Source organism: Wolffia australiana, chromosome 8, assembly GCF_029677425.1.
Source record: "Wolffia australiana isolate 7733 chromosome 8, ASM2967742v1".
NCBI lineage: Eukaryota > Viridiplantae > Streptophyta > Magnoliopsida > Alismatales > Araceae > Wolffia > Wolffia australiana.
The window spans coordinates 310,920-326,893 of NC_135842.1; the positions used below are offsets into that span (position 1 = coordinate 310,920).

Sequence of the window (15,974 nt, forward strand, 5' to 3'; positions counted from 1 at the left end):
TGACCACCGCATCAAACTCCGGGAGAGCGCCCTTGGTGTGCAGAGTCCTGCGACGAACCTCGGCATACTCCGGGTTGAGGCGATCAAGGAAGGACAGGAACCGCAGGCGAAGAGCATGGCGACGATCAACGCCGTTCGGATCACCAACATGCATGTAGTAGTTGACCTCCCGCCAGAGTGCAGTGTGGGCCAAGCTATAGTCCATGATGGACAGCGTCCCTTGCCGTAGAGCACCCGCGCGCTCGACTAGTGAGAAGATCCGCCAGTGATCGGCATCGTGGCCACAGTACTTGTGGGCATGATCCCAAATCTCCTTCGGAGTAGTCAAGTGAAGAAACTTGTCATAGACCGAGGGAGAGAGCGTGTGGTTCAGCAGCCAGGAGTGGACGAAGTGCTGCTCGGCGTCGAAGGCACCATAATGCAGATCAGTCACCGGCAGGGGTGGGCAGATCAAGTGCTTGTGGAGAAGACGGCCCTTCAACGTGGATTCCACAAACTTGATCCAAGCCAGCAGTTGCGGAGCGCTCAATCGACAACAGTTGGGAGCAGGCGGGAGAGGAAGACTGATCTTCGGAGAGGGAAGATCTCGCCCGAAGTCAGCCGCAGTGAAGACAGGAGGCTGCACCGGGGGAGTCCCATGTGAAGAGGGCCCCGAGTCGACCGTAGACATGACGGACGACGCCGGCAGATGGCGGACGGCTTCCTGCGAGCGCGGGCAGTGCCTGCGGGCTGCAGGCAGCGGCCTGCGGGTGCGGGCGGCGCCTACGGGCGAGCAGCTGCCAGCGGGCTGCGGGCGGCGGCCTGCAAACGCGGGCGACGGCCAGTAGTCGCGGTCAGCGCCTGTAGCGTGCGGTCTGCGCCTGTGGGCTGCGGGCGGCGGCCTGCGGGCGCGGGCTGCGGCCTGCGGCGCGGGCGGCGGCCTGCGAACATGGGTGGCGACCTGCGGGCTGCAGGCGCCACCTGCGGCTCGGACGGCACCTGCGGTCCTGGCGACACCTCCGGGCGGCGGGCAGCAGCCTGCGAGCACGGCGGCAGCCTGTGAGCGCGGCTCCGGCCTACGGGCTGCAGGCGGCGCCTGCGGGCTGCGGCGGCGGCCTGCGGGCACGACGGCGGCTTGCAGACGCGGCGCGGCGGCGGCCTGCGGGCGCGGCGGCGGCCTGCGGCGCGGCGCGCGCTGGCGCGGCGCGGCGCGCGGCGCGGCGCGCCTGTAGGGGCGGCGGCGCCTGCAGGCTGCAGACGGTGCCTGCGGGTGCGATCGATGCCTGTGGCGGCGGGCGGTGGCCAGTGAACGCGGGCGGCGGCCGGCGAGATGGTTTGAGGGTGCAAGAAAGATCAAGAAGTCCAAGAAGATGGAAGAAGATAAGGTAGAAGTGGCGGTCCGCTGGCTGGCTGGTGAGTCTGCAGAACAGACAGTAGCAGCAAGGCCAGGGATGCAAGAAGGATCAAGAGAGTTGCTCTGATACCATGTGAAGTCCTAACCTAGGTTAGGAGGAGGGAGACGATGAGACCAGAGGGAGAAGAAGAACAGAAATCTCATACAGAGATGTTACACGAGATAGGTCTTTGTACCCTAGGAGAGAGAAGACAAGTAAGGCTAATGGGCTAATAGAACAGGGCCCATTAGCCTATCTCACTTACTAACAGTTTTACATCACACATATTTACAGTGATGATTTAAATGCATGCCAACTTATCTCAGTTGAATGTCCACTCAAACCCCACATCTAGTACTTCTCAACAGTTGAATGCCAACACATTTGTTAAGGCTCATGCATACCGAGTACTTCTGAACATTTTTCTTCAAATATCTCAAAGTGGAAATTTCAGTAATTCTCTAGAAAAGTTTCCCCAGATCTTTTATCAAAATTTTAGTCTATTAGCCATCTTCTAAGTATTTTAGCAAGAGTTCACGTTTACCAGATGGCTAAAATATTTCAACAGAATATTTTGCAAAAAAATCTTCAAACAATTTTTTGAGTACTATTTTTATAAATTTGCGTTAAATTAATTTGGGTGAGCCTTCTCTAGATCACCTTCAGTTTGAGAATTTAATGACACAATGGTCAAGCAGATGTAGTCGAGTAAAAATGAATACTGAAATGTACCTCGTTTTTTCCTTTCTCTCTTCCTTTCTCGTGCTTCTTCACGATTCTCTTCTTCTTCTTCTTCAAGTTCCACAGTATCAGTAGTTACCCAATCAACCAAGCTGGTCCTTTGAAATGTCAGCACTGGTGGATAATAAAAAGGAAATCATCATCTCCGCACGAGCTTCTTCTCGCTGGCTCTCTATTTCCCAGCACTCTAAATGTTATTTTCTTCTTCTTGAATAGTTTGCTCGTCCGACGTTCCTCCCGGTTAGTTTGAGACTCGGAGTAGAATAATGAAGCTAGAGATCTCATGAAACACAACTAAACAGAAGGAGATATTCAAGAAAATCCCGGAAGAAATTTCCGCAGCGGAAACCATGTTCCGGGCTATTGGCGTTAGTTGACCAAATGCAACAGGAACAAAGAAGTTTTGGCATGTCCCTAATTACATTATTCTTTTATGTGGTCCTGATGAGTGTCCGTGAGGAATGTCCGGAGTTCAGAGGGAGGGCGGGTCGCCGGGGTTGGAGAGCTTGACCCGCTTCGTGACGCCTCGGGTCGCCGTCACGGCGCCGCCGCCGCCGGTCGAGCCTTTCTCGCCGGCGGGTTCTTCTCGGTCGAGCCGCTGGCTCGACTCGGCTTCCTCCCTGGTCGAGAAGTCCGGTTAGACGGGTTTTTCTCCGAGATTGAGCGTTGGCCAACTTACACGGGAGCCTGGGCGAGGCCGTCGGGGCCGAGGTGGATGTTCAAGAAGTGGAGATCAGAGCTGGAGAGATCAAAGCAGAGATTGCTGAAATCAAAGTCATCTTCCCCGGTCCCGGCCTTCTCTCCGATGTCAGAGCCCGGCCCGCTACTCACGTTGACCAGTTTGGTTGAGCCCCGTTGAGTCTCTTCGGGCCTCTCCTGCCAAGGAGCCGAGTCGGGCGGCTGCGCGAAGAGAATCTTCGCCGCGGACGACGCTCGGGAAGACGGCTCTCTGAGCTGACTTCCTGGAGAAGCGCCGCTGAGCGGAAGAACAGCGACTTGCTGTCCCGCATTCAGAGGAAAGGTCGGGGATACGGAATCCAAGCTGGGAACGCTTCCTGCGATGGCCAAGAACATCGCCAGAGATGAAGAGAATAGGGAGAAGGGAGATCGATTTCCGGCTGCTCACCTGGAGAGCGAGTTTGGAAGGTGGCCAGATGGCCATGGCTGGGGACGAAAGACACCCCCGGCGGGAGCGGAGCGTGGGGAGTCGACGGCGCTGACAGAAATTTAGAGGCGCGAGGCGGCGCAGCTGAGGAGCGGTAGGCTTGAACGGCTTCGTCGATCCCGCGGATGACAGCGTCGACTCGTTGCTTCTCCCGATCCAGGACGATTCGTTGCTCCTTGAGCGTGACGTATTCTTCGAGGATCTGCTGGAGAGTGAGGAGGCCTTTGGGCAAGCGCTGTCGTCTCCTCTTCCTGGAGACATGGGTCGCCGCCTCTGACCGAAAGGACGCGAGAGTCGACGCGTAGCCTTTGTCCTCCAAGTAACGCTCGACCAGGAACGCGATTTGCACCGGCGTCACCTTCCCCCTGCCACCTGCGCCGGCGGCCTCCTCCGACGGGTTTCCCCGCCGCCCCATCATATCCTCCTACGGCGACGACGATCGGAGAGTTTCAATCGGTCGTACTGAGCGGGAATCAAACATAAATGCCCGTTCTTCCGTTGATATATCTAGCAAACTCAAATCTTTTTGGCGGGCACTTTTTCCACAAATTATGAATGTAGTTCCCTCCCTCCCATCGGATCAAATTTTGAACCCCGATGTACCCGCAACTCGTCATCATCAGCTGAGTTACGACGATTCCAATCACGGATCAATACCCGTTAAAATACGGAGGGAAAGAAGAAGAGAAAATCCAAAGAACGATAGCAAGCAAATGGGTAGAGCGTAGCATAAGCAGCAGCGATGACTGCGAGACAGCAGCGGAGAAATCCAGGAAAAAAGAAGAGACGAGAAGCATAGAGAAGGAAAGAAAGGAAGAAAACTAAAACTAGTAGGTGGTGGCCTCGGCGTCCTCTTCCTCCTCGTAGTCGGCGTCATCCTCGGCGGTGGCGTCCTGGTACTGCTGGTACTCGGAGACGAGGTCGTTCATGTTGCTCTCGGCCTCGGTGAACTCCATCTCGTCCATGCCCTCGCCCGTGTACCAGTGCAGGAAGGCCTTGCGCCTGAACATGGCCGTGAACTGCTCGCTCACCCGCCCGAACATCTCCTGGATCGAGGTCGAGTTGCCGATGAAGGTGGACGCCATCTTCAGCCCGATGGGGGGGATGTCGCAGACCGTGGATTTCACGTTGTTGGGGATCCACTCGACGAAGTAGGAGGAGTTCTTGTTCTGCACGTTGAGCATCTGCTCGTCCACCTCCTTGGTGCTCATCTTCCCGCGGAACACCGCCGAGGCCGTCAGGTAGCGCCCGTGGCGCGGGTCCGCCGCGCACATCATGTTCTTGGCGTCCCACATTTGCTGGGTCAGCTCCGGCACGGTCAGGGCGCGGTACTGCTGCGAGCCGCGCGACGTCAGCGGCGCGAACCCCACCATGAAGAAGTGCAGCCGCGGGAACGGGATCAGGTTCACGGCCAGCTTCCTCAGGTCCGAGTTCAGCTGCCCCGGGAACCTCAGGCAGCACGTCACCCCCGACATGGTCGCCGAGATCAGGTGGTTCAGATCCCCGACTGCAATGAAAATCAGACGGTTCAGATCTCGCGGGGGAGGAAGATGATCAGGGGCACTTACAGCTCGGGGTGGTCAGCTTGAGAGTCCTGAAGCAGATGTCGTAGAGGGCTTCGTTGTCCAGGACCATGCACTCGTCGGCGTTTTCGACCAGCTGGTGGACGGAGAGCGTGGCGTTGTAGGGCTCCACGACTGTGTCGGATACCTTTGGAGACGGGAACACGGAGAAGGTCAGCATCATGCGATCGGGATACTCCTCCCTGATCTTAGATATCAACAGGGTTCCCATTCCGGATCCTGTTCCTCCTCCGAGAGAGTGGCAGACTTGGAACCCTGCGACATAATCAAAATTATATCGTATCAGTCGTGTGCTCGTCAATTCTACAAAGGTAAGATCACATATCCGACGCGAACAATGGGGTTGATGCAACGGAAATGAAACATTGCACAAAAAATTACTTCTCGACGGATATCACTGACACTGCATAAATATGGTAGATGGATGGAAAAAAATACAAGGGGATCGATGACCTGTCCGTTCATAGATCTCAGGACGGAGAGACAGTCATCGATCTAGGAGAAAACTATCCTGCGAAATTAAGATTAGAGGAACGGTTGTGTCATACCCTGAATACAGTCGCAGTTCTCCGCCTCCTTGCGTACCACATCTAGAACCGAATCGATCAGCTCCGCCCCCTCGGTGTAGTGCCCCTTGGCCCAGTTATTTCCGGCACCAGATTGGCCAAACACAAAGTTATCCGGACGGAAGATCTGGCCGTAAGGCCCAGATCGGACACTGTCCATAGTCCCCGGCTCCAGATCCATGAGGACGGCGCGGGGGACGAACCGCCCACAGCTAGCCTCATTGTAGTACACGTTCACCCTCTCCAGCTGCAGATCTGTGGTGCCAGTGTACCTCCCGGTCGCATCGATGCCGTGCTCGGCGCAGACCACCTCCCAGAACTTGGCCCCGATCTGGTTCCCGCACTGCCCGCCCTGGATGTGGAGGATCTCACGCATCTTCGCCGAATCGAGATCGCCGCCGAAGAAGAAGACTCGGAGAGGGGGCGAGAGCGAGGCGCGAGGACGAGGAGGAGGAAACCCTAGCACAGAGCACACCTTTGAAGTCGCTGAACAGTCGCGCGATCGAGAAGGATGACGAAATAATGCCAGACTAAGTATGAGGAAAATATACCAAGCGCGATATTCGAGAGAAAAAGAGAGGGAGGGGGATCGTGGCTGACGGTTGAGGCAGGGGAGGAACTGGGCGGGAAAATCGGCCCATTTAGCGGTGGGGCCCGGAGACGGTATTTTTTAAATCGGGAGGGGGCCCAGTGGGAGGTCGACACGTGGGCAGGTGCCGGCGACGCCCCGTCAACCGTCTCCTCCTCTGGCAGGAAAGGTCGTTGTCTCTGATTCCTTCGAGGTTGGTCAATGGAGCTCTGCGCCTTGTCCGCCCCGCCCTGGACGGAGAGATTCAGGGAATTCCGCGACATGGAAGCGGCTATCGCGCTCGCGCCACAGATTTGCCTCGCTTCTTGCAATTCTCGTCGCTTGGCGAGTCGACGCTCGTCGTTTGCGCGTTTTCACCGCGGTTCTCGCGGACTACTGTTAGCGCGCGGCCACCCGACGAGCTGTCGCGCCGAGCTCTCTCCCCCGCGGCCAGGAACTCTTTTGACAGGTGTTCTTCCTTGTATTTTTCTTCTTTATGTCGTTTATTCGCCGATGCATGTCCTCGATTTCTCCAGGAATTGATGGCGAGGCCGCTAGATTCGCGGAAGCGGCCCGGAGCGCGAACATTGTTGCTATTTCCCGCAGAATATTCTGCGACTACCTTAGTCCTGTTCAAGCATACCGGTGCCTCGTCAAGGAGGATGAGACCGACGCCCCTAGCTTCCTCTTTGAGTCCGTAAACCAGGGCTCTAAAGGGCCCAATGCGGTAATCAACGAAACTCATAAGACCTTAATTGCTGTTTCGTCTCTTCAGGTTTTTTTAAACGTTATTATGTTGAATTGTCTCGGTTCATCCCTCGGGATAGGCGAGGTTTAGCATCGTCGGCGCTAATCCCGCCATCGAGATCGTGGCCAAGGAGAACATGGTCACCGTCATCGATCACGACGACGGGAAGACGAGCGTAGAGCATGCCGATGATCCTACGGCAGTCCCACGTAGGATCATGGAGAACTGGAACTCGCAATCCATCGACGCTCTACCAGACGACGTCTTCTGCGGTAGATCCCTCCCCTCTTCACCTTGCAGCCCCTGAATTCCAACTTCAGCATGGATATTCGTAATCTTGCATTGTTTATAGTAGATACAGCCTTCCTTTGTCTTCCACTTTAGCGCGTTTCATTCTCTAGTCTCTGTCGTCTAGTTCTCTCTGCATGAAAGTGATGTCAGAAACTACGAATTCATGGGGTTTTCTAGGTGGCTTGGTGGGTTACTTCTCTTACGATACGGTGCGGTACGTTGAAAGGAAGAAACTCCCGTTCTCAAAAGCTCCCGTAGACGACAGAAATCTACCGGATATTCACCTGGGTCTCTACAACAACCTCATCGTCTTCGACCATGTCGAGAAGGTAGCTTCTTTTTTCCATATAATTCACTCGTCGATTGTGAATCCCCGGATTAATGTTTTTTTTTATTTCGTATTCGTGTCAGAAAGCACACGTGATTCATTGGGTTCGAGTGGACCGGTTCCCGTCCATAGAGTCGGCCTACACCGACGGGAAGAAAAATCTGAACATTTTGATGTCCAAGTTGCAAAACGTCGATCCGTGAGTGGCAGATGGTTCGTCAAACTCTCGTCGTTGTTGAGCTCTGAATACTCAGTCTACCATGTTATTTTTTTGCCACCGTCAGGCCAAAACTATCGCCAGGCCGCGCAGACGCGCCTGCTCGAGAATTCAGGAGGTCGCTAACCAAGCCGACCATGTCCCCAGAGACGTACAAGAACGCGGTGCGTCGCGCGAAAGAGCACATAATGGCCGGGGACATCTACCAGATCGTCCTGAGCCAGCGTTTTGAGCGTCGGACCTTCGCCCATCCGTTTGAAGTCTACAGATCAATGAGAGTCGTGAATCCAAGCCCTTACATGACGTATCTACAGGTACGTCCGCCCCGTACCTATTTTTTTTGCCGCTCATTTATTAAATTATCAAAAAAATAAATCAGGCCAGAGGATGCACTCTTGTCGCCTCAAGCCCCGATATGCTTCTCCGCGTGAAGAAAGTAAGTCCTCTCTGCTCTGTTTATTAGGACTTGGGAGAAAAAAAAAATTTTTTTTTTTTTCTTTTTTCTTGGGTCGTGGGCAGGGCAAGTTCTTCAACAGGGCGCTCGCTGGGACTGCTCGGAGAGGGCGGACCGAGGAAGAAGATCTCGCGCTGGAACAGAAGATGGTAACGGACGAGAAGGAGCGTGCAGAGCACATCATGATCGTCGATCTGGGGAGAAATGACGTCGGAAGGGTGAGCCACGTCGCGGGCGCTCTGCCGTCGGATTAATTGATGGAAATGAATTCCGAGATCTTCCGGCGATTGCAGGTCTCAAAGTTCGGGACCGTGCAAGTGGAGGACCTGATGAATGTCGACAGATACTCGCACGTCATGCATATGAGATCCACCGTAAGAGGCGGACGTTGAATTTTACTCATCAGTCCAGTCTTGTAATTTTTTTCTGGTTTTTATAATAACCCCTCATTACTTGTGAAAATGGGCAGGTCACCGGAGAGCTGAGGGAAGGCGCGACCTGTTGGGACGCTTTACACGCATCCATGCCCGTCGGCACGGTCACCGGCGTACCCAAGGTGACGTTACTGTTCGTCGCTCTCTCTCTCTATCTCTAGAGCTTCATCTCTCTCTATCTCCGAAGATTTATATATCTCTCTCCAAAAATCTCTCTATCTACAGATTTATCTCTCTCTATATTTCTAAAGATTTGTCTCTGTAAAGATTAATCTCTCTCACTATCTCTAAAGATTCATATCTTCTATCTCTCAAGATTCATCTTTCTCTCTAAACACTTATCTCTCTATCTCTAAATATTCATCTCTCCAAACACTCATCTCTCTCTATCTCTAAAGATTCATCTCTCTCTATCTCTAAAGATTCACATCTCTCTTTCTTAAGTTTCATCTCGCTATCTATATCTTAAGATATATATCTTAAGATATATATCAGATTCATCTCTCTCTCTCCAAATATTTATCTCTCTGTCTCTTAAAATTTATCTCTCTTTCTAAAGTTTCACCTCTTTCTTTTATGCTACAGGTGAGGGCGATGGAGTTAATAGATGAGCTGGAGGTGACGCGGCGCGGGCCCTACAGCGGGGGGTTCGGGGGGGTGACGCTGGGGGGGGACATGGAGCTGGGCCTGGCCTTACGGACCATCGTCTTCCTCCCCGCCGCCGGAGACGGCGGCGGCGAGGGGCGGCGCCGCCGCGAGTGGGTGGCGCACCTCCAGGCCGGCGCCGGCATCGTGGCCGACAGCGACCCGGACAGCGAGCAGCGCGAGTGCGAGAACAAGGCCGCCGCCCCCTCCGTCGCCATCGACCTGGCCGAGGCCGCCTTCCTCTCCGAGAAAGCCTATGGGCTTTGAAGGCCCACTCGTGGGCCCATTCCGCCCCCGCCTTAATAATTGTAAATAACCACCAACGTTTAATGCGCGCGATACGGTACTGGATAAGACCCCGAGATATTTCTCGCCGGCAGGAGAGAAGCTCAGGCCTCAGGCTCCGGAGGAGGAAGAGAGGAAGAGGGGAAGAGCGATGGCGACGCGACCAGATCGGAGCGATTCTCATCTGTCGGCGGAGGAGGAGGCGAGGGTGGTGGAGGAGACGCAGGCGTATTTTGAGGGCGTGGCGCCCAAACGCCACACCAAGCCCCAGCGCAGCGAGTTCTCCGCGCAATACGCCGACGCCCTCGAGTCCTCCGAGGGCGGCCACGCTCCTGAGATCGATCGTCTCCACGACCTCGAGGCCGACCCCGAGGTGATCTTCCCTGGCCTCTTCTGATCTCTCTGCCTCTTGATTTTCTCCGCGATTTTCTGCCTCCATTCTCCGCATTGTCGTCGCCTCTTCCGATCCTGCTTGGATCCGAGCTCCGTTTGTTCTTTCGATGTTGAACTCAATCGAATGAACAATTTCTGGCCTGGCGATGTTTTATCTCCACGGAAGCTGATCTGTGTTGGAATTCACAATTGATGGTTCTTGAGAGCTGACAGCTCGTCAATTTTATTAAAACAAGAAAAGAGGGGATTGTCTGGTTCCTCCTTGCTTGGCATGACGGTGCTATTGAACCAACTGTCTGCCTCTCTGTTTCGTCCTCTTGCTGCAGAAGTTGATCTGTGGTGGAACCGAACCCGGGGAAGAGTTCTCAGAGACGGAGTACTACAAGGATCTTAACGGCGTGGGCAAGCAGCACCACACGGTACATCCTGAACGGTTAATCTACGTTCTAGTGTTTTGGTCTCTGAGGTCGTCCGTTTGATATCATTCTTCTTTTCCGCTGAGGAGCTGTTACTTCTTGTCAAGTCAGATCGCTTGATTCTTGAGAATTCCCTTGAAATTGACCGGCGATTCATTCGCTCTTTTTTTAATCGTTTCAGACGGGCGCAGGATTCATCAGGATTGAAGAGCCTCGTGTCAGTCCGCTCAAACTGGGAGCAGAAGACGGCGACCACCACGAGTCTTGCAGGAGCAACCCCGCCACCAATGACTGGATCCCCTCCGCTGAATTGGTAAGTTACCAGTCTAAAATATTACTAGAAAAAACCCAAACCTAAAAGAACATCAATTCACTGGATGTTCTTATGACAGGTTGTGCCCACCTCCAACAAACCGGGCCGGAGCGACCTCTGATCCGATCGGACCTCGACACCTGCATCGTCTGGCATATCATTTTAAATAACGAGGGCAATTGTTTGGAACCCCGCAATACCTCTGAATAAAGTCAACTTCTCTCTGTGTCTGTCCTTCACATTGTGTCTGTCTGCCTCTATCTCCCCATGTATCTACATCGGCTCTGAAGAGTTTTATGGGGGAGAAGAGGGTTTGACCTCTGGAGTTGACCGAGTATTTAACGGCTATTTGTGTCAGAGTCAAAGTCAACGGGGTCGGCAGTGGCAAATACATTCCAGAACAGGGCGCTGAGGAAGTACATGAGAGAGGTGAGCATGAGGAACCCTCGGAAGGAACCCACTCGCTCCACGAAAAACCCCGCCCCGACCGTCCCCATGATCGCCGCCATCGTCCCCGCCGTGTTAGACATCCCTGTGACAGTGCTCATGAGTCAACATAGATCGAAGTGAACATAAGTCGAAGTCAACTCTCACACACTCAATCGGTCACTCACCGTGTAGAACCCCCGTGTACTTGGGGGCGATTTCTTGAATGTTGACCAGAAAGCCGCAGTGGCTGAAGGAGCTCAGGCCCACCGCTGCCGTTAGCGACGCAGACGCTGCAATCGGCCCACTGCATGCATTCAAGCCCAATATAGCCAAGCCCGGCCCAATAAAACCGATCGACTGCAGGAAAGAGGATTAGAACAAATCGAAAAAACAAAATTCCAGTACAAAGTAGAAAATAGCTCCCCCAGATGAGGGTCAACGCTCAAGGCCAGGATGGTGCTGCGGCAGGTTACCTGCATGAGCTTCCTCGTGGCGGTGACCGGCATACCACGCCGGATGAGCAAGTCAGATACGACGCCAGCTGAGTAGCCGAGGACCGCCATGACAGCCCACGGGCCAGCACTGAACCATGCGGCCTGTCTCAGGTCAACGCGATATATCTGTCAAGCAAGTCAAAACAAAATTTAGCTAATTAACCCCCGCCTCCACCAACAGACAGATATAACCGGGTCAAGAGAAACCGGCAGAAAGAGATAAAAGTAGAGGGAGAGAGAGGGTGATCTATACCATGTTGAAGTAGAGAGGCATCCACGAGAGGTTAACAAAAAAGCCCTGCAATCCAAACCCATTGTCCAATTAAAAGAAACAATAAATTTTGAGGTGAAAATTTTTGAGTTATCGGTAGGAAGTTGTAAGTTCTCACCCAGCTGTGCATGGCGTTGGCCAGAATAAGGGCCCACGTTGGCATCTTTGAGAGAAGGCGTCTGATGGGGGGAAAAAGCCCTGCTGATTTGGCAGCCTTAGCAGTCTCTCTCTGAGGTCTTCCAGCCATGATATACTCAAGCTCATACTTGGATATCTGAGGATGAGTATTTGGAGAGGTCCTGATGCCTGACACCCAAACCAATACCCAAAGGAAACCAAACAGCCCAAATATCACAAATGGGCCGAACACCCCCGCCTTGGACATGATCACAGGAGAAAGCAACAGCCCAATTGCACTGCCCAGGCTGAACCCCGCCATGGCCAGCCCCACTGCCCCCGATCTCTCGGTCAGAGGAAACCACCTTCAACCAACAGATGCTCGTCCGATATCAGTATCAAATATCAAATTTAAAAGGAATGATGATGGTGTCGAAGACGGATATCGGCCCCCTGGGCAGTAGAATGATATACCTTGAGACCATGTTGTTCATGCTAGGAAGCGCCACCCCTTCAGCCACCCCGAGGAGGACGCGCATCGAGAGCAAAGCCCAAATGGAACGGTCGGCAGCCCACGGGGTGAGGAAGGTGGCAAAAGACCAGAGGGCCACCCCCCAGGCCATGACCAGCTTGCCGCCGTAGTAGTCCACCAGAGCACCGCCAACTAAGGGGGACAGCAGGTATCCCCACAGGAAAGATGACTACCAACTGATGTAGAATCAGAGCCCAAACAGAACCAGCGCCAAGAAAAATAATCTAACGATGCATGTATAGACTACATGCAGGTTTCACAATCGAAAAAAATGAATGCAGCTTCTTGTTTTCTTAATTTCAGTTATTCGTGACTGATGTAGAATCAGAGCCCAACCAGAACCAGCGCCAAGAAAAATAATCTAACGATGCATGTATAGACTACATGCAGGCTTCACAAGCAGAAAAATGTGATACGTAAGGAGATTTGGGGACGAGGAGGGTAGAATTTCTCGGGGTAGAGAGGTGAAAAGGGAATGATAAGAGGGGTTGAACAGAGTGGGAAGAGGGGTCGACCAGGGACGAGCCGGCTGAAGATCCGGTGAGACGATCCCAAGGATAGGGGATCGTGGAGGGAGAGAAGGGGACCAGACCCAGATGAGGAGAGGCGAGACAAGAACTTCTTTCTATCTTCTTGGCTGCCCTCCCTTTGGGAGGGCATCCCTATTTAAAGGGAAATACATAACAGCAAATGTCTAAAATGCCCATGTGGGCTAAATGACGAAATTACCCCTAGATAGGATTAGGATCCTATCAAGGATCCTATTAAAATGAATGCAGCTTCTTTTTTTCTTAATTTCAGTTATTCGTGACTGATGTAGAATCAGAGTCCAACCAGAAGCAACAAACCAAGCGAAGTACTTTAAAGATGCATGTAGATAACAATCAGAATTTTAGAGATGGGTTTTTACGCAGAGACGAATGAGTGCTGAGTTATAGATGACTATTGACTGATGTAGGATCAGAACCAAACAAGAACGCCAAACTAAGAATATAATGTTGCATTTAGCTAACATGCAGAATTTTAGAGATGGGTCAATTTACATCAAAACAAATCAATGCACCTTCTTCTTATTTTTTCTTAATTCTTCTTAGTTTAGGTTAAATGATAATATGCTTATTTTCATCCTCCAGTTCACCGGAAACAAATGAAAGATGACTCCCGTTTTCTTCTATTGATGATTGTGTTTTTAATGAGGGCCTAGTCAAGCGAAATTCAGCGAGGATTATACAGGACTTAAAAAACATGCAATCTCAACACACTGCAGGAGTTATTTTACTTAAAAATTTTAAAGTCCGAAGCGGGGGGAAGAACGGAAAAGGAAGGAAAGCGCCCATTACCTGGACGACGCCGGCGAAGGACTTGGACCAGACGCGGGCGGCGGACATGGGGACGATGGCGACGGACATGACCACCCTATCGGCGTTGCAGAGGGCCAGAGCCAGCGCCATCATGGCCACGACCTTCACCCTCTCCGAGGTGAGAAACTCCACAAGGCTGGGCCTCCTCCGGAGCAGCTCTCCGCCATCGTCGTCCGGCGAAGGACTCTGGGAAGGACCCGATCCTTGGAAGACACGCCGAGGGAAAGAAGAGGAGTAGTTGGCCGCTGGCGCGCGTTGCAGAGAGATGTAATTGCTCTGGAGGGAACCCACGGAGGAGGACGAAGGATCGCGCGGCGCTCGCGAGACTCTTCGGCGGGATGGAAGCGGCGAGCTCCTTTCATGGCGAGAGCGGAGGATGGAAGGATGGGGTTGAGGCGCGAGGAGGAAGGAAGAGTATGCGCAGCTCATGACCGCATCCGCGGATGGAAGAGGAAGGGGGAGAGCCTACGGGCTTCGTGGGGGATGCCTTCTGACGTCACATTGGACTCAATTTGGGCCGAGAGAAGACCTCACATTTCTCTCTCATACTGACGCGTGAAGATAGCTTCGGCGATTCTCTCTATCTCTCCTCTATCTCTCTCTCCTCTCTTTACTCTCTCTCTCTAATTTATCTCCCTCTCCTCTCTCTCTCGTCTATCTCTCCTCTCTCTCTCGTCTATCTCTCCTCTCTCTCTATTATATCTCTCTCCTCTCTCTCCTCTCTCTCCTCTCTCTCTATAGTATATTGTTAGGCCCCTAACTAGGCGCCATTCCCTGCCCAAAGGCCTGCGTACTTATTGGGAGGGCGTGTTAGCGTTAGACTCGCGATCTGTAATGACTGAGTCCTATTTAGTACTACGACGTACTATGGGTGGTGACGCCCTACCTGATCTTTCAGGCCATCGCCCTTGTAGTGGTGATACACTGTGAATGGTGCGCGTGCCCATTCGGGCTTAGGTAGGACGGATCAGGCGAGGTTTGCGCGTGCTGGGCGCGCAGGCAACAGTGCCACAGGGCATGGCACGGAGTTGTGCGGGGAGCCATGCAGCGGCTGCGCGGGCCTTGCATGCATTGCGCGTGCGGGGCGCGGGTGCTGGTGGCGTGTCTGATCGTCAATGCAGAGGTGGCGTGTGTAATCGCCACGCTCGTGGGCGCAAGGAGCCCGGCCCAGGGGCACATGTGTAGGGGCAGGGCTGGCGGGCACGCGCGTGGAGTGGCAAGCCTCGAGGGGCAGGGACGACACTACCCTAGGCAAGGCGCCTCATCTCATTACTTCAGTATCATCCATAGTCTTCTCCATGTCATGAACACGACTACGATGTAACCTTTTGTGATATCAATGCAATGACACTATTCCTTGACTGGACTGCATCCCCACCCTCTCCTCTAACCCATTCTATGCAATCTTAAGCTACTGCAAGAGATCGAGGCTGCTCAATATTTTGCTCCAAGCATTGAGGCCGGCACGTGCCAGATCCAAGCAATTGTCCTAGCTTAGAGATTTGACCGTGTGACATCTATCTATTGTGCAAGGACGCGGACGGGACAATTTTTTCATCTTGGGACGAAAAAATCGTCCTGTCCAAGGGATTGGACGAAATTTCATCCTTGGGACCACTGGACGGGACATTTTTTTGTTTTGTGGGACGAAAAATTGTCAATCCGGAGGTCTCTGACGATGGACGGACGAATCTGGACAAAAAACCGCTGGATTCACATCTGATGGTTTGAGATGTAGCCATGTGGCCTCCCTGTAATAATTTGCACCAAAGTCCCTGTGTTTTTATGTGCGTGCAAACTGACGACACTCAGAAATAATTGTGCATGTCCCATTGCATTCTCTCTCCCCCATATTTCCCTAAAAAACTTAGAAAAACCTATATTAATGTATTAAAAATATCAAACGGGTTTTTTTGGTCTAGGACGAAGGTCAGGACAGTTTTTTCCTCGGATGGGATGAAAATTCTTAGTGGGAGGACTGGACGGGACGGTCTTCGTACCATTGGATGAAAAATTCGTCCCATCCCGTCCATTGTCCACATCCGGGACGATCCAAAACTATAAGTCTATTTCTCTCCTCTCTCTAGTTTATCTCTCTCCTCTCTCTCTCTAGTCTATCTCTCTCCTATCTCTCTAGTCTATCTCTCTCCTATCTCTCTAGTATATTTCTCTCTCCTCTCTCTGTGGTCTATCTCTCCCCTCCCTCTCTCTAGTCTATCTCCCTCTCCTCTCTCTCTAGTCTAGCTCTCT

At 52.8% G+C, this 15,974-nt stretch overlaps 5 protein-coding genes across 9 annotated transcripts; 2 read left to right on the forward strand and 3 right to left on the reverse strand.

Moving 5' to 3' along the window:
• Window positions 1-2,425: 2,425 nt before the first annotated feature.
• LOC144707183 (uncharacterized) lies at window positions 2,426-3,794 on the reverse strand. The gene is made up of 3 exons (XM_078580301.1): window positions 3,241-3,794; window positions 2,794-3,169; window positions 2,426-2,734 (listed from the first exon to the last, which is right to left on the reverse strand). The coding sequence occupies exons 1-3, from the start codon at window positions 3,695-3,697 to the stop codon at window positions 2,587-2,589; spliced, it is 981 nt and encodes a 326-aa protein (XP_078436427.1). The 5' UTR covers window positions 3,698-3,794; the 3' UTR covers window positions 2,426-2,586.
• A 171-nt stretch (window positions 3,795-3,965) lies between these two features.
• On the reverse strand, window positions 3,966-5,943 carry LOC144707182 (tubulin beta-9 chain-like). Its single transcript, XM_078580300.1, has 3 exons — window positions 5,411-5,943; window positions 4,848-5,117; window positions 3,966-4,786 (listed from the first exon to the last, which is right to left on the reverse strand). Exons 1-3 carry the CDS (start codon window positions 5,802-5,804, stop codon window positions 4,107-4,109), a joined length of 1,344 nt encoding a protein of 447 aa, XP_078436426.1. The 5' UTR covers window positions 5,805-5,943; the 3' UTR covers window positions 3,966-4,106.
• A 51-nt stretch (window positions 5,944-5,994) lies between these two features.
• LOC144707180 (anthranilate synthase alpha subunit 1, chloroplastic-like) lies at window positions 5,995-9,380 on the forward strand. The gene is made up of 11 exons (XM_078580294.1): window positions 5,995-6,465; window positions 6,533-6,723; window positions 6,824-7,016; window positions 7,213-7,364; window positions 7,447-7,562; window positions 7,648-7,894; window positions 7,960-8,016; window positions 8,100-8,252; window positions 8,328-8,408; window positions 8,504-8,590; window positions 9,054-9,380. The coding sequence occupies exons 1-11, from the start codon at window positions 6,219-6,221 to the stop codon at window positions 9,378-9,380; spliced, it is 1,851 nt and encodes a 616-aa protein (XP_078436420.1). The 5' UTR covers window positions 5,995-6,218.
• A 66-nt stretch (window positions 9,381-9,446) lies between these two features.
• On the forward strand, window positions 9,447-10,744 carry MEE59 (maternal effect embryo arrest 59). Of its 3 annotated transcripts, none has more exons than XM_078580303.1 (4): window positions 9,450-9,771; window positions 10,121-10,210; window positions 10,389-10,520; window positions 10,600-10,744. In XM_078580303.1, exons 1-4 carry the CDS (start codon window positions 9,550-9,552, stop codon window positions 10,639-10,641), a joined length of 486 nt encoding a protein of 161 aa, XP_078436429.1. In that variant the 5' UTR covers window positions 9,450-9,549; the 3' UTR covers window positions 10,642-10,744. The 3 variants fall into 3 exon arrangements, with proteins under 3 accessions (XP_078436430.1, XP_078436429.1, XP_078436428.1); XM_078580302.1 differs by having other exon boundaries at window positions 9,455-9,771; window positions 10,118-10,210; XM_078580304.1 differs by lacking the exon at window positions 10,121-10,210 and having other exon boundaries at window positions 9,447-9,771.
• A 102-nt stretch (window positions 10,745-10,846) lies between these two features.
• On the reverse strand, window positions 10,847-14,229 carry PHT4;3 (phosphate transporter 4;3). 3 transcript variants are annotated; one of them, XM_078580295.1, is made up of 7 exons: window positions 13,704-14,229; window positions 12,306-12,532; window positions 11,833-12,196; window positions 11,697-11,741; window positions 11,423-11,569; window positions 11,135-11,306; window positions 10,847-11,052 (listed from the first exon to the last, which is right to left on the reverse strand). In XM_078580295.1, the coding sequence occupies exons 1-7, from the start codon at window positions 14,151-14,153 to the stop codon at window positions 10,859-10,861; spliced, it is 1,599 nt and encodes a 532-aa protein (XP_078436421.1). In that variant the 5' UTR covers window positions 14,154-14,229; the 3' UTR covers window positions 10,847-10,858. The 3 variants fall into 3 exon arrangements, with proteins under 3 accessions (XP_078436421.1, XP_078436425.1, XP_078436422.1); XM_078580299.1 differs by having other exon boundaries at window positions 12,306-12,495; window positions 13,704-13,845; XM_078580296.1 differs by having other exon boundaries at window positions 12,306-12,539; window positions 13,704-13,844.
• Between the last annotated feature and the right edge of the window lie 1,745 nt (window positions 14,230-15,974).

Coding starts and splice junctions, on each gene's coding strand:
- LOC144707183 (XM_078580301.1), bottom strand. CDS start 3,697: ATGATGGGGCGGCGGGGAAACCCGTCGGAGGAGGCCGCCGGCGCAGGT. Junction 3,170..3,240: donor CTTCCAAACTCGCTCTCCAG/GTGAGCAGCCGG, acceptor TGGCCATCGCAG/GAAGCGTTCCCAGCTTGGAT. Junction 2,735..2,793: donor GGCCTCGCCCAGGCTCCCGT/GTAAGTTGGCCA, acceptor CTTCTCGACCAG/GGAGGAAGCCGAGTCGAGCC.
- LOC144707182 (XM_078580300.1), bottom strand. CDS start 5,804: ATGCGTGAGATCCTCCACATCCAGGGCGGGCAGTGCGGGAACCAGATC. Junction 5,118..5,410: donor GAACTGCGACTGTATTCAGG/GTATGACACAAC, acceptor ATTATGTCGCAG/GGTTCCAAGTCTGCCACTCT. Junction 4,787..4,847: donor CAAGCTGACCACCCCGAGCT/GTAAGTGCCCCT, acceptor TTTTCATTGCAG/TCGGGGATCTGAACCACCTG.
- LOC144707180 (XM_078580294.1), top strand. CDS start 6,219: ATGGAGCTCTGCGCCTTGTCCGCCCCGCCCTGGACGGAGAGATTCAGG. Junction 6,466..6,532: donor GCCAGGAACTCTTTTGACAG/GTGTTCTTCCTT, acceptor CGATTTCTCCAG/GAATTGATGGCGAGGCCGCT. Junction 6,724..6,823: donor GCTCTAAAGGGCCCAATGCG/GTAATCAACGAA, acceptor CCCTCGGGATAG/GCGAGGTTTAGCATCGTCGG.
- MEE59 (XM_078580302.1), top strand. CDS start 9,550: ATGGCGACGCGACCAGATCGGAGCGATTCTCATCTGTCGGCGGAGGAG. Junction 10,211..10,388: donor TGGGCAAGCAGCACCACACG/GTACATCCTGAA, acceptor TAATCGTTTCAG/ACGGGCGCAGGATTCATCAG. Junction 10,521..10,599: donor GGATCCCCTCCGCTGAATTG/GTAAGTTACCAG, acceptor TTCTTATGACAG/GTTGTGCCCACCTCCAACAA.